Source organism: Schistocerca piceifrons, chromosome 7, assembly GCF_021461385.2.
Source record: "Schistocerca piceifrons isolate TAMUIC-IGC-003096 chromosome 7, iqSchPice1.1, whole genome shotgun sequence".
Classification (NCBI taxonomy): Eukaryota; Metazoa; Arthropoda; class Insecta; order Orthoptera; family Acrididae; genus Schistocerca; species Schistocerca piceifrons.
The window spans coordinates 370981485-370997963 of NC_060144.1; the positions used below are offsets into that span (position 1 = coordinate 370981485).

Below are 16479 nucleotides of genomic sequence, written 5' to 3' on the forward strand. Positions count from 1 at the left end.
GTAAGAAAGGTTAATTGATAAAGTTTCTTATGTGGATGATATGTGTTGTTTCAGTTCCTGAGTGGCAATAATGAGAAATCAACCATACCTGATAATAATTGTATCAGCTTTTTACAAGTTGCTGTAATTTATCATATGAGAAAAAGATTAAGTTATAGTATTCAGAGTACAATAAATTGTATAACATGTTATGTAGCTACAGGTTATTTTTAATTTTGTTAATTTTTCAAAATGACTCCTCAGTTATGAAACTTCCTGCCAGGATGTTTCATATCAGCGCACACTCCGCTGCAGAGTGAAAATCTCATTCTGGACTCCTCAGTTATGTTTGTTAAATCTGATAGGAATGAGAGAGTTGTAGATTAATTGCAACAAAAAAGAAACACACTTCAAATGATATAACAAACTATCACTGTTTCCATATACTTCACTACACATACTCCAACAGAGAGGTATGAAACTGTTATTTGCACACTTTTATGAACAATGAAAGCAAATCTATTGTTTACTACACATCATTTAACTATCATTTTTATACCTTCTAACGTGTTAAAATTTTGTTAATTTATTCACTACTTGGATTCAGACCAAATGTAAAAAAGAGGAATGAGGGGATAAAATATGATATTGCTTTATACCACAACGAGACAACTTTTATGAGGGCGTGCTGAAAAGTATTGCCTGTTAACTTTTCATTGTGTTCTCAGTATTGGTTGAGGTATTACATATCATGCATATTTACTCGGTTGACTTTCCTGCTTCGCTGATGCAAGCCACAGCCCTCTGCCGCTAGAATGCACTGAACTGTAGCATGTAACATGATGGTGTGTAGTGTAACTATGTCAGTGTCTGAGAAGCCCTCAGGAAGCTGAAAGCATGAGTTTGAAGAGTTCGTCCACAAGTGGAGCACTTTCTCCTTCGTCTTGACACTGCAAGACCATGCATGAGCACTGCAACTTCTGCAATACTTTGACACCTAGGATTCACTGTCAGTGATCATCCTCCACGTAAATTCCTGGCTTGGCCCCATACAATTGTCATCTGTTTCCAAAACTTAAAGAAAACTCCAGAGGACTTCACTTTGATAGTGATGAAGCACTGAAAGCAGCAGTGAGGTTGTGGCTGCATCAACAAAGTCAAACATTCTACAGTGACTGTATCAGCAAACTTGTCTCTCATTGGGAGAAATGTGTTTGTCATCAGGGAGATTATATTGAGAAATAAATATGTGGACTTCAAGAACAGTGTGATGTAAAATGTTAAAAAAGTTTGTGTTATTTAAAAATCTAAAATCTTTAAAAGTTTTCACATAAAAAATTTGGATACTTACATTTCAACATACCATCACACTAAAAAAAAATTGCAGAAACTCAATAACAGTTTTACACTACAAGAAGTATGGCAAGAATTGTGAATTAGTGATTGTAGAAGTCAAAGTTAGCATATATTTCATACACATGGTAGTGGAGGAAACAGCAGTTCAGACAAATCAAGTATGCCATCCAAACCACTGGCTTTCATTAAAACTCAATTCCAAAAGAAGCTGCAAAAAACACAAAAGCCATTAAAATCATCATTTCTTTTTGGATTGTAGTGGTGTATGAAGTAAGGTATTACAATTATTGGCAGATTTACTTCATTATTTTTTATTTTACTATTTTTAAGACTGTGATAGAATGCAGTATGCTACAGGGATAACATCGTAAATCACTGGAGCCAAGCAATTAACATTCTGCTTCTTGTGCACCTTTTATCCACATCGGCATTGTTATTAACAGGCTTAGCATGATTAAATATAACAGGTGACCAGATGCCCCACCACCTGGTTATCTCCTGGGATGAAATATTTGTATCTGAACTGTCTGCATGTGATGTAATTCACGTGAAAGTGAGCCAAACTTTTCTAAATGTTTGTGAATCATTTAACTGAGGCAGGACTTGAGTACGAGTGCAGTATTCACCTGAGACATGAGAAACCACATAAAAGCCACATCCAAGCCGTCCAGCACACAAACTCTTATTGTTAATCCTCCAGGGGGGTTCAATCCAGGGCCAGTGCCTCCCTGTTCAGGAAGCAACAGTTTAACACACAAAGCTTTCTGAGTGGATTAAGTAGTTAACATCCAAATATTGAATATTGACTCCTCCCCTTCCTGTCATGTTCTTTTCAAAAATATTGTAGAGCTCCTTTACACAAAATTTCTTTTCATATCCTGCACAAGTGAGCTAAAAAACACACAGTGCTGGTATTCTGTGATGTGATGTTGTAAAAGTAAAATATATATCTTGGTGAGAGGGGGTGGGGTGTAACCCTAGATTCATAAAGAAGGATCTTAGATAAACAGTACATCAGTGCTTGGTTATCGCTTTTCATATTTCACATTTGTGGTTTTCCCAACATCAGGAAACAAGACGGCAGAAGTAGTTTTCCCTGTCAGTGACGCAAATATCCCAAGTAAGGGGCCAAACTCTAAAATGTAGTATAGATCTGAAACAGTAATGATCCACGTATATGGGTGCTTTGTGGCAAATGTTCTAATTCTTTAGCATACAAAAACAATTCTTGACCATGATTAATAATCTATAGATTCCTGAAATAAGAATTAATCAGCAAAAAACTAATAATACCCTGCATACAAAATTCCTCACTATCTGAAAGTACAACAATATCTAGGAATCATGTTGAGCAGGTAACCAAGCCATAAGTTACATGTTTTGCCTAAGGAACTGTTCCATACCATGTAAAATTGTTCTCCTGCTTAATAATTTGGGACACACTACTGTCCTATGGAATAATGCTATAGAAATATGTCATAAGAACTGCCAAAGTTATTATGTTGAAGAAATGAAATGTGGCAGTGATCTTTAGAGGCCTCTTCAAACCATTTAGGATTTGCAGCCTGACACCAGTGCATAAAATGACTGGTCACGTTCCTGTTGTATGACAGCACTCTTTTGGAAACTAAATTGTGACATCAAACAATGGAAAACCCAGGATGGAATGTAACAATATTATGAGAAGGAGAGTTGCTACTCGCCATATAGTGGAGATGGTGAGTCACATATAGGCACAACAAAAATACACTGTGACGTCCATAGACATGATACCAAATACAAACTTTTTTAACGCAAGACTTGATTACTCCAAGAATGTGCAATAAAAACTTTTAACGTGCTGCTATTTATTCACGCCTCTTTTCTTCCCATTCCTGTTCATAACTTATAGTCAAGTGAAAATATACATCTCTGACCTTGCCTTTTAAGACTTAACTGGAGCCACGTGGGTTTAGCCGAGCAGTCTAAGGCGCTGCAGTCATGGACTGTGCAGCTGGTCCCGGTGGAGGTTCGAGTCCTCCCTCGGGCATGGGTGTGTGTGTGTTTGTCCTTAAGATAATTTAGGTTAAGTAGTGGGTAAGCTTAGGGACTGATGATCTTAGTAGTTAAGTCCCATAAGAATTCACACACATTTGAACATTTTTGAACTTAACCGGATATTTGAGCCACATGATACTTGCTAAGAGCAAAAGAAGTTATAGTAAAAGTGAATATCTGACTTGTAATTCCTTCTGATACTTCTTCTTGGAAATATACTAAACTGGCACTGGTTACTCACAGTATCTTTCAGTCATTTACATATTGAACAAAAACAACAAAACCTTAACATGACAAGTGCACTTTTGATACACCACAAAATGTTATCAGTGAAAGGGAATAATAAATCATCTCTACCAATGATGTGTCCTGATTACATTAGCCATAATGCTGACTGTGTGTAAATGATTCATCTCATCAGTGCATAGATACTAAGTATAGAAAAGAATCTACTGTGTGGAAGAATAGCATAAGACAAATTGGCTGGGGATTTCTGTAAGATCCATGACACACCAGAGTATCCTGGCATCCTGTGCTGCTTTTTTTACTATTGTTACATACCAAAAATGCTATCATCATATGCAACACTTAGACAAAATGAGATGGATATCATGTTTAAAAATGCTGCTCCTGTAGGATGTGTTTTCTTATGAAGAACACTGAATGAAATGTACAATCTGAATTGCCTTCTTCCAACTAAGAAGCTTGCTTAGTATTCTGCGATGTTTCGGGCAGTCATGTGGTGCTTTTCAGTGGGTACTGTGATCACACTGAGAAGGAAATTGACTAGTGACCATGTTTATTCTGTGGCACAGCCTTTGTTAGTAGTAATAGGGTGTATCTGACAAGATGCAACCTCCCACTCTCAGCGGCTGGAAATGTCCAAGATTTGTTTGATGACCATGAAACTCATGCAGTATGTATGTTTTCCTGTTTATAAGAGTTACAAAATAATGGATTGTTATTACATACATGGGTGACAAGCACAAAAGTCTCTTGCAAGAAACAATGATTATTTCTCCAGCAGACTTAAGATTCACACATAATGGAACAGGAAATGCTTGCATGTTTTGTAACACTAGGCTAGCATAATTAGTGACTATTGCAAGGTAATGCAGATGTTGTCTGTCTAGATGTTAGGAAGAAGCATATACTGTGTTTCTAGAAACAGGCTGAATGCCCCATAATTTCAGCAGAGGATTTAAGCTGTGACAGAATTTGGTGAGATTCCTTAATGTAGCTAATGTTGAAAAGTCATTCAGGTTACAATTTTTCAAATATGAGATTCTATATGTCCAAATAAGACTACTATATCACTGGAAAATTGATTCACTGATTAATTTTGGTATTAAAACTACTACTAATGCTACATCACTAGTACTTTCTGCCAAGTTTTAAAAATGCCACATTTGTAATTTTACCATTCAATTTAATTTTCATTGACAGTTATATCAAATTTGTTTATTATTTTGTTGAATAGAACTGTTTGAAAAGTTTATTTTACCTATAAAACATAAATTTCAGGAGATTTAAAATGATCTCAAAATTTTAACTTTTTTGCAAATTAAGGGGGGGGGGGGAGTAGATAAAAATAAAAAGACTTAATAAGTCCATAGCTTAGGGAAACTTCGTAATGGCAACAGGATGATTGTCTTGTAAACAAAATTATTGTATTTTATCTTTCCAGCCTTGGGCTCACAAATATTGAAAATGATCCTGATGGAAAACAAGTAAACCGTTTATTCTTTTAAAAGTAATTGTCTTAACTGTTAGTAAATTTATCCCACTGTGAGACAAGATGGTCAATGCCTTCATAGAAAAATGTTTGTAGTTGCCTAGAGGAACCTGACTGTGCCCACATCCAAAGCAAATCGATATCCACAAATGTCATTCTTCAGGGCTCCAAAAATATGAAAATCGTAGGGGAAGAGATCAGGACTGTACGGAGGACGCCCACGTGTTGCCAGGTTTGTTTTGAGTAGACTGCAGAAGATTCGCTGGGAAGATCTCTCACATCCTCCATACAACTGCGATCCCTCCACATCCGTTTTCCATACTTTTGGAGCCCTGAAGAAAGACATTAGTGGCCATAGACTTACTTTGAACGAAGAGGTGCATTGCCTGGATACAATATGGTTCTGCGGGCAACTGCAAACGTATTTCCATGAAGGCACTGCCCATCTTGTCTCACATTGGGATAAATTTATTAACAGTTATGACAAGTACTTTTGAAATAATAAACAGTTTATTTAATTTTTTGTATCTGTCTCATTTTCATTTGACTGCCTCTTATATATCCTGCGCTTAAACACAATGAAGTAACTTAAACAGAATGATGTCCTCCATGCCAACTAGCATGGATTCTAAAAACAGATAGTGCAAAATCTGTCTCCAACTTTCTCACATGGCAGCCTAAAAACTGTGCATCTGGGCAATCCAGTGGATGACTTCTGAAAAGCATTTGGCTCTGTACCTTACCATTACTTAATAATGGAAGTAACATTGTATATCAAATGAAATCTGCTACTGGATTAATAATATAATGTGCAAGGGGCATTCAATAAGCAATGCAACACATTTTTTTCTTGGCCAGTTTAGGTTGAAAAAAATGTGGAATTTGTTGTGGAACTACACGGAATATTTCCGCTTCATCCTGCCACACCACCTCTCCACCGAAGAAAAGGTTTGGAACCAAAAGATTGGGAAATAATATGGTGTATTGGAATCCTGAATAAAACCAACCTGATTTCAGAAAAAAAGTGTTGCATTAATTATTGAATGCCCTTCACGTAAACAATCTAGACATCAACCTGAAAAAAGTTGTGCAAAAATGTAGTCAGATTGACAGCTTGCTTAAAATCAGAAATGTAGAACTTTTCCCTTCAAAAAATGCAGAGACATGGTATCCTCTGACTGCAGTATCAATGAGTGACAATTGGAATCAATCAGCTAATCCAAATATCTATCATAATAACTTCCTCTGACTAGTTTCAACGAGTTACAATTGGAATCAACCAACTAACCCAAATACCTACATGTAATAACTTCCTCTGACTGTTGTATTTATGAATCAAAATTGGAATCAATTAGCTAATCCAAATTGCATGATGTAAAAACTTGGGTGACATGAAACTGAGTGATCACATAAACTCAATCAATGTAAAGCAGGTGACAGAGTTCTGTTCACTGGATAAATGTAGTCAGTCTATAAAAAGAGATTTCTCACTAAACACTGATGTTACCAATCTTCAGATAGGGCTAATAGGGGATATTGCACATGTATATAGAAGGAAGGCACGAATGGACACAGGTCGAGATGACAGTTCACGATAATTGGGAAGTCCAGGTTCAAGTCCCAGTTTGGCACAAATTTCCATGATGCAAATAGCTGACATCAAAGCGTAGTCGCAGAACGTGAATCATTTCAGAATGTCATGAAAACACTGAAAAGTATACAAGAGATAGAAGACACAGTATGTCTTATTCACAGAAGAAGAATCAAAATTTCCTGACATAATGAGACCTTTTGATTACATAAACTGATTTGTAATGATCTAGTTGTGTGAACGTCACTGGCATTACACCCTCTGAAGGGTAAATTACCAAAATTGAAAGAGACTGAAACTCAAATAGCACACCATTTTAATGTGGATAGAAGATAATAATATTTTTAAAAAATAGATGGATTGTGTAACATGGTGTTATAGAATGTTATTCAGCCACAGACTAAGTTAAATTCTTTTACTTCTTTTTGCATCAAATCTGTAAGTGCTATTTACATTGTTTAACTTGTGGATATTCAGCTGAATTATCCCAGGATTTATCCCTTTAATGTACAAGAAGGTATATTTTTCAAAAAACTTTTTTGCTTCTTACTTCCTACTGAGATTTTATGATGAGTTCAAAGTGTGATCTAAAGTTATTGCCAGGAACATATTTATTTCATATCATAAATCATTCTTGGTTTTATATTCAAAAATAGTATCTTAGATTTGGGACTGTTGGAACTGAGACATGCTCTTTTCATTTGGGTATGCCCCATTCAGAAATGTTTCAAAAATTCAACTTTTGTCATACAACATGTAAAAACAATACAGCAAGAATAATTATGTGCCCAATCTGAAGATAACTAAAAAATTAAATTGTTTTCTTCCACCCATAATTATTTGCTGTGCTAAGTAAATTGCTGTGCTTCCAATTTGTCACCTCTTTTTCTCTCTTGACCACGTACAGAGAAACTGATTCTCTCTCTCTCTCTCTCTCTCTCTCTCTTTCTCTCTCTCGTCAAAAATAAAAACTTTCTCAGTGGCTACTTAGGAATTTGAAACTGAATGTGAAGAAGTGTTACAAGAAATTTCAAAATGCAAATCATAATAATGAAGACAGGCAACCACTGACTTGTAGCTGATTCATGCTGGTGCATAGAAACAAATAACAGCACAGAGACTACTGGCTACTTCAACTTTTTCTCACATACATAGACACCCAAACACACCTGCATCATGTGTTTGTGAATGTTTGCTCAGGCTGAGAGGTGAGTGATTGGCTTACCCCATTTTTATTTATTGGTTGTAACGAAATATTTTTAATTAATAGATTCTTTCCAGCTTTGTAGATGACACTTCATAAACACAAAAAAACCATGAAAAAATGTGTGTGTACTTGAATAAACACCTTGATTCAACAGAAAAAACATTGAAAACCAGGTGTTTGAAAGCTGCATTTTCCTCTTGAATCTCATAAACATTATGAGACACATTTCCACCATAAATGAAATAATGACTTGTGGCTCAATTTGATATGCTGAATCTTGACTATTATAATGTAATTAAACAAGCTGGACAGTGAAAAATGTGGTTGGCTTGAACTGATCATGAATGATTTTGTATACCTGCAGGGTCATCTGTTTAAGCTATGGAGATCTTGTCATTTGGTAGCTTGGAGGGCAGATGCATCCAGGCAATTCTTCTGGGATATATCCATCAATTTGTGATAAGTTTGACACAAGATCTGATATCATGACCGTAGCAGCATATAAAATGGAAAAATTCTTCATCTCTGTTGCTTCTGTTCAGCAGTGAAGAAACTACCCTGTGATTCATGTATGAACCAAGGTCACTCACACTCAAAATATGAAGCTGAAATACTTTCTACTGTCATCTAACTTCTTAATCGGTTGCCATCATCAGCCTTTCTTTCTCATACAACAGTTCATCCTTTTAAAGCATGTGATGCTTTTTTTGCCACTATTTATACTGCTACATGCATGTGATTGAAATGAAAGCTTATTGTTTTTACTAGGTTGTGTTTTCTTTATGGTATTACTGTTATCCTAATAACAGTGACATTGGTGTCAGTATTATTGTGTGTTTATCATTATTTTCATTTTTCACGACAGAGATGATACTGTTTGCTAAGTCTGCTGCAGGTTGCTTGCAGCTTCCTGGGGCTTGATGACTTAAGTGCTTTCACCATTTTGTACTTTTGATATTGATGGTTCAGAATTGTGCTATTTCTTGTATCTCACTGTATTTTTTACATCCTGGGATTTGAGACATAACACTCTTTAAAGTTCTGTGGTATTGATATCAGGTCACCATTAATGATGGTGCTGACATCAGTTTCTGCATTTCATGTTTGCAAGTGTAGATATGAGCATGCATTATTGTGCTTCTTATAGCAGTCATTCTTTGCCAATATAGGTCAGCCTGAAGTTATGTGTTGTTTCTAGTCCGAGTGTATTCCAAAAAGTCAAGATCTATCGTCTTTAATGATTTTTGTTATTACTTTTTCGTAGTTCTTCATCCATAAGGTCTGATACTGTGCAGCCATTATTAGAGCTTCTGACTGTGCTTTTGTTGTTTCCTGTTTTAAGCAAAGATGTTGATATTTAAGTTCTCCAAGCAGTTTGAGTGCTGTCCATGCTATATGGTAAATCTCCAGCATTGTCTTAACTCATTCTGAGTCTCAGTTTTGATGTTACATTGTGTTATGTGAGAATTTTCAGGGAAAATTCTTGGTGTGGGAAATGATTCCTCTGTCTCCATTTGCCATCTTGTACTGTATTATTTGATACATTGGCAGATGATTCAGGTGCTGGATCACATCCAACAACGGCTTTATTCGTATTTGACCTTCGTTGTCTCAGACATCACTTTTTTCTGGACATGTCACCTATTTTCTGTCAGTGTCTGCTCTAGGGTGCACAGCACCATACATGAGAAGTAACTGTCATGACTTGCTGTCTGTAAATAAAATGTCTTGTTGGGTTCAGAGTACCAACTGATGCTATATTCCATTACTGGAACTGACAGTGCATTATTTTGTTATTCTGTGTTAATGTTAGTTTTGTTATACATCTAAAAATTTCATTTCCATTTTTGTTACGTGTTAGTCACATTCCCATTATATTCTATGTATGATAAACTAATAAAATTTACATGTTTAGATGTAAGAAAGGGCCTCATGATCTAAATACGCATAGGTAAAATGAGAGTATTAGAGTAAATCTGTTGATATTAATGAACTTTACTACACAAAAGTCAGTTGTTTCTGCTGCATTAATTTAAGATAATTGTAAACAGTATCTCGTTGTTTGTAGACAGTTAAACAACTTTTGTACTGAAATCTTCCTGTGATATTCTTATCCATCTTCTGAAATTTGAAATTGGTATTTGGTCTTAAGAACATATAACTTTTGTTTCAGAGATCATTGCGTCGTCCCTGAGGTAGCAACGGGTCCGTCCACAATGGGGAGCACATCTCAACAGTACTGTCTACGTTGGAACAACCATCGAGCAAATTTGCTGGCTGTTTTTGATGATCTCCTCCGCAGTGAAGCTTTCACAGATGTTACTCTAGCATGTGAGGGTGGAACTTCAGTCAAATGCCACAAAATGGTGTTGGCTGCGTGTTCTACCTATTTTCAATCCTTGTTTTCTGAAGTGCCATGCCAGCACCCAGTCGTAGTGCTCAAGGACGTCAAGTATGGTGAGATGAAGGCGATACTCGAGTACATGTACCGAGGTGAAGTGAATGTTGCACAAGATCACTTGGCTGCCTTGCTAAAAGTAGCTGAGGCACTCAAGGTCAAGGGTCTCGTCGAAGAAAATGGCCCTCTTGCTGGACGACATGGCCACGTACATGGCCACAGCCACGATCGTCGTCCTGATGATGTGGGGCCCGCTCACTCCCCACCTGGTACCACGACACCTGCGGCGGCTCCACACAGCAGTGTTTCTCCGACAAACCCTACAGGGGCAACTTCAGGAGCGACTGCAGGCTTCGATCGCTCCGGACCTTACAATCTGTATGGTAAATCCCCAGTCGGAGAACGAACTGGTGCCGGAGGAGGTGGGGGACGCTTGTCACTGCCAGTGTGGGCAGTTCCGGGTCTGCCCTTGCCTCACCATCCGGCACCAATTCCCCCACCGAGTCACCCACATGCAGCAGCAGCTGGTGTTCTTGGAGGCTGCTACGATGCGGCTTCAGACATGTCTCCACTGAAACGCAAGAAACTCCAGAGCCTCTTGCTGAGTCGAGACACACCCATACTTCGCACTGTGCTCGGACAGGGACAGGGCCAGGCTGACTCTTCCCAGCAACCGATGTCTCTTGTATGTCAACCTGACAGCCATGAACGCGTGAATTCCAATGGATCAGATATTGATACTGACAGGGTTTGTCTGCATTTGTCTCTTATTCTTAGGTGTAATAAGACTTGTGTACTGCCTTCTCAAAAATATGTGTAATGTTGTAATACTAAAAATAATGCAGTGTTTTTTCATAATATTTATTTAAAATATTATCTAAACATACACAAAAACATATGGAAACACAGGAAGCAGTAATGATAGAGTGTTTCAGAATTCATCCTCTTGATGGAGGGAAAACCTGTAGAGAGAAGGAGCTCTGTAAACTGTGAAAGTTAGCATTTGAAAGGTCCAAGAAGCAAATAAAACTTCTTAAAATACATCTTTATTGCCCCTGTAAGAATTATTTATTTTTAAAATCCATTACTGCAGTTAAGTGAATAATTGTGAAAATTTTATGATTTGACCTGTGCTAAAATATGATGTTTGGGCATGAGATGTGTGTCGGCAAAGTTTCTTCCAAAACTCCTCAATTTTGATCAGAAGAACCAGCACATGAATATCATTCAGGAGCTCTTGAATGATGTCAAGGATGATCCTGATTTGCTCAAAATGGTCTTAACTGGTGACAAAACATGGGTTTACGCTTATGTAATTGAAACCAAAGCCCTTTAATCCCAATGGAAGCATCCCAGAGAGCCAAGACGAAAAAAGCACGCCAAGTTCAGTCAAACGTCAAAATTTTGCTCACTGTTTTTTCAATTACTGTGGCGTAGTGCATCATGAATTTTTGCCTCAGGGTCATATGGTCAATAAGGAGCGTTCCTTTTGATATTTGCTAAAGACCAAAATTACAATAGCAAAGTTTAAAAATAAACTATTTTAACAATCAAGATCTATTAAATAATTTTTAAAAAGTTATCAAACAAGTGCAGTGTCGTAAAGCCAAGTAACAATGAGGAGGAGAAAAAAAATAGCTGGTAAAAAAAAAATCAAGACAGATGGGCATGCATACATATCAACGTGTACCCAGTTGTCATGCCTAGATGCACACAAATGCACACACACATGAGTGTCATGTAATTAAATTGAATAATTGACATATTATACAATTGTTTCATCCATCAAATGCAGATCACTGAGTAAAAACAATGACAACTAAGTGTAGGCTTTTAAATAGTGAGTCGTCTTAGCTCCAGGTTTCATGATATGTAGGAGGAAAATGTATGAAGTAGAGAGTGTAGACAAAAATGAGCAACATCTACATCATGGAACGGTCAAGTGAACCCTGTGCCAATTGTTAATTTCAGCAAGATAATTCTAAAGACTTATCTCCATCATGGCATCGCACACTTTTTTTTAGTCTAAGAAAGGACTTCGCCATATGGGCATAGTCTTTCCTTTTTTGAAAATATAATTTTTTGGGAATTTTATTAACTTACCGAGTAATGCCTCGTTCAGTTTGCAGAGCTGATAGATTTTCATGTGACAGTGAATTTCTTATTCTGCGTCATTTTTATTCTTACTTTCTGATTGGCAAAAGTAGATATTACACATATGAGGTGTCTTCAAAAAGTAAGATGACTTATGTTTTATGAAAAATGTTTATTTATTCATCAATACTCATGTTTTCCCCTTCAAAGTAATCCCCCTCAGATACAATAAACTTGTGCCAATGCTTCTTCCAATCCCAGAAACATTTCTCATAAGCACTTTCTGGTACTGCCTTGAGTACTTCCAGTGGTGCATTTTTTATTACCCCAATCATTGAAAATCTTTGTGCTTTCATAGGTCTGTTCAGTTTTGGGAACAGGAAAAAGTCACAGGGGCAAACTCTAGTGGATATGGTGGCTGAGGCATGATTTGTCGTGTTGTTTTTGACCAAAAAACCTCTCTCAAGTAATGATGAATGAGCAGGTGTATTGCCGTGATGCAAAAGCCATGAATTGGTTATAATAGAGGGAAACATTCCACGTAGGAAAAATATATCTAAAAACAAAGATGATGTGACTTACCAAATGAAAGTGCTGGCAGGTCGACAGACACACAAACAAACACAAACATACACACAAAATTCAAGCTTTCGCAACAAACTGTTGCCTCATCAGGAAAGAGGGAAGGAGAGGGAAAGACGAAAGGATGTGAGTTTTAAGGGAGAGGGTAAGGAGTCATTCCAATCCTGGGAGCGGAAAGACTTACCTTAGGGGGAAAAAAGGACGGGTATACACTCGCACACACACACATATCCATCCACACATATACAGACACAAGCAGACATATTTACACATATACAGACACAAGCAGACATATTTAAATCCAATGAGCTTGGGTTCTATGCTTCTCCAGGAAACAAATGTTTAACAAACTGTTGCTGTGAAGTGTGCCATTGATTCATTTACGCATAGTGTGCTGAAAATCCTACTGTGAAGGAGAGCTTTCAGTGATATGGACAGAGCCTAATGAACAGGCACATGGAGTTACTGTAGGCTGCTTCTGTAATGTATACTATCAAACAATTACAACTAACACTAATCCACTCAAATTTTTAACTATTGGAAGAATTTCTGGATTACTTTTCTTATTCTGTAAATCAAGACATTACATTTACTAATAGGAAAGTAGCCACTCTGAATAAAGCAATTGCTCTTCCTTTACTTGTTTACTTCTTCATATGAAGCATTTTTGTAACTTTACTAATCTCAGAGAACAATACCAGCAGTCCATTTACTTGAAGACTTAAAACTGTTTATTATGAGCATCAGTGATTACTGGAATTTACATCTGCGAGTCCAGGTGTTCTGAGAAATTATAGGAGTGGCCCTTAAGGTTCTGTTTTATTTCATTTTTGAATATATGTAGATTTACAGTCTCCTGCTGTGTGTTTGCCAGCAACCTGTCAGAGACTAGACCATACCATGAAATTCCAATCTGAAACCTAGACAGGACACTGTGTCTAGAGGTTTATACAGCATGTGTCATAATTAATGGTGTAAACACATACAGCTGAAAGTACACAATACTGGTAGCAAAATAGTCTCAGTAAACTTAGGTCCATAATGAACAATTATTTGTGACTTTGTGGGTATCAGCCACAACTGACTTGATTCTGTGTAAACATAATCCTGTTGAGGAAAATGGAACAATGCTGTACAACATCAAGAAAAGTTATTAGAGATACTTTGATAGAAGTACAGGTGTTTTGAATGAACCTGACAACAATTACATGACTGTACTCATAGTTAAAGGAGGTGCTCAAATTGTCATCCTTTTACTTCGATGCAGGCCCATACCTATCAATACAGTGAGTTTCAAATCCTTTTAAACATGCCTGTATCATTTTAAAGTTCCTGACAAGCATTGACAAATCTCTGCTCTATTTCTTCAACTGTGTTAACTGGATGGAATACACTACACCTTTAATGTGGCCCCAAACATAGAAATCCTTGGGGTTCAGATCAGGTGATCTTGGAGGGCATGCCCAATCTATCTTTGGCCATACTGACATGTTAGATGTCATCTCACTATAGCAGCAAAATGTGCTGGTACTCCATCATGTATGTACCACATCCTCTGTCACTGCTCTGAGGGAACATCCTCAAACTGTCCTATAAGATGATGCCACAGAAACAGTAGGTAATTCTTGACTTTGAGTTTGTTTGGTAGCATTTACAGCCCAAGATGATGATCACGTACAATGAGAAAAGTCACGGATAGGAAGACTCATGCACAGCATGTGGGTTGGAGCACAGATGACTTCAAATATGAGAGTTGTGGTAATCAAACACAGCACCATGAGTGAACCCTGCTTAACATGTATATAAAATGATGTTAACAAAGTAGGGTTGCCTACAGCTTGTTGCTGCGTATGCTGACGGAACGTACACAGTACTTACTGGAGGTGGTACAAGTACATTGCACAGCAATGTGTTATTCTCCAAACACTATTGTGGCTAATTCCAGGAATTTGTGTGGCAAGTTGACTGTTTCCAGCACTACATCTTCAAGCACAGATGTAATTAGTGCACCCCTCCTGCTCCTGCAGCACGTGCAAAGCTCCCACTTTCTCGGAGGCATTGGTGCACTCTTGTAAATGTTCAACTCTTGGAATCCTTTGGAACCATGAAGCCACAATTATTTCACAAACAGGTTACATGTGAACCTTTGTTTACTGAGACTTCCTTATTTGTATTGTCATGTACTTTAAACTGTATGTGTGTATGCCATTAATTATGATGTACCCTGTATATAAAGGATGAACCAAAATTCGTGCACTCAGACACCAAGTGTGATTCTTTGAATACTAACAGTACACAAATGACACTAACAAAATGTTGCCCTGTGCATATTTTTTTGTAGAAACTGAATATCAAAGAAAGGCAACTTGAGAATACTGTAGTCACAAGTACAAGTGTTGTCATTCAATACTGAGTACCTGTTCTGCCCAGTTAGTGTGCTGGGTACATTTTTGCATTACAATTCTTGAATTCAAGGGTTTGTTTCCAATTCTAGCCTTATTTTTTTTTTTATTTTCTGATTTTAGACTACAGGGTGTGGTATTTGGCTTCTTGAATGTTGTACAGCAGGTTTCAACAAAACACTTGTAATTGTTTAATATTAATACAGAAATAAGAGATCAATTGTTTCTATTATTCCTCTTTTAAAGACATATTATGTCTTTAAATGGTTACTGTGTTCTCTTCCATGCAAAAGAGCCCTTCAATCTTCAGTACATTGTTGGGATTGCTTTCCTTCTCTTCGGTTGTACCCCTTCCCTCAGAGCAAAAGAAACCAACTCCACACCTCTTCTGTTAGTCTACTCTGCTCCTAGTTTCCTTGGTAGTTTTCCTGCAACCATGCTAATCACACTGTGGCATTGTCTTGAGTCCATGCTCACCACCACGATAAGTAATTTATTTTTAACTTATCATTACTCTTTATTGATATTTCTGACATGTGATTGTTATGTTCAATTTTGAAAAAAAAAAAATAATAATTGTGAGATACATATTGCTTAAGAAACATTGGTCAGGGGAAAAAATTTAAAAAAACAAAAATATTAAACACAACACACTACACTAACTGGGCAGCACGGTACATACTATTGTTAAAGATATTTGTCATACATGTGATTGCCAGATTAGCATTCTTTGGTATCCATTTTCTACTGAAAATATACACAGAATGAAATTTGGTTATAGACTTTTTTTTACTGTTAGTACACAAGGAATCACACTGTAGCATCTGAGTGCACAAATTTTGATTCACCCTGTATATAGTATATACAGTAAATAGCATTTATACACACATCAAAAAAGATTTTGCATCACCTTAGTTCCGAGAGTTCTGGAACCTGTATAAAAAATTGGAATAGAGATCAACATAAACATCATTTCCATACTTTTTATTGCTCATGAAAACCACACATTGCATGTTGTACCACCACACAGCGAGACCTTCAGAGGTGGAGGTCCAGATTGTTGTACACACCAGTAGTCTAATACCCAGTAGCACGCCA

The 16479-nt window shown here is 37.0% G+C and overlaps 1 protein-coding gene across 1 annotated transcript in view; it reads left to right on the plus strand.

The window, feature by feature from the left end:
- The first annotated feature begins 10121 nt into the window (after positions 1-10121).
- Positions 10122-16479, plus strand: part of LOC124805712 — a 34973-nt gene continuing 28615 nt past the window's right edge. Inside the window, exon 1 of the mRNA XM_047266282.1 lies at positions 10122-11051. Within this exon, the coding sequence (XP_047122238.1) occupies positions 10122-11051 (930 nt within the window). The remainder of the gene's footprint in view (positions 11052-16479) is intronic.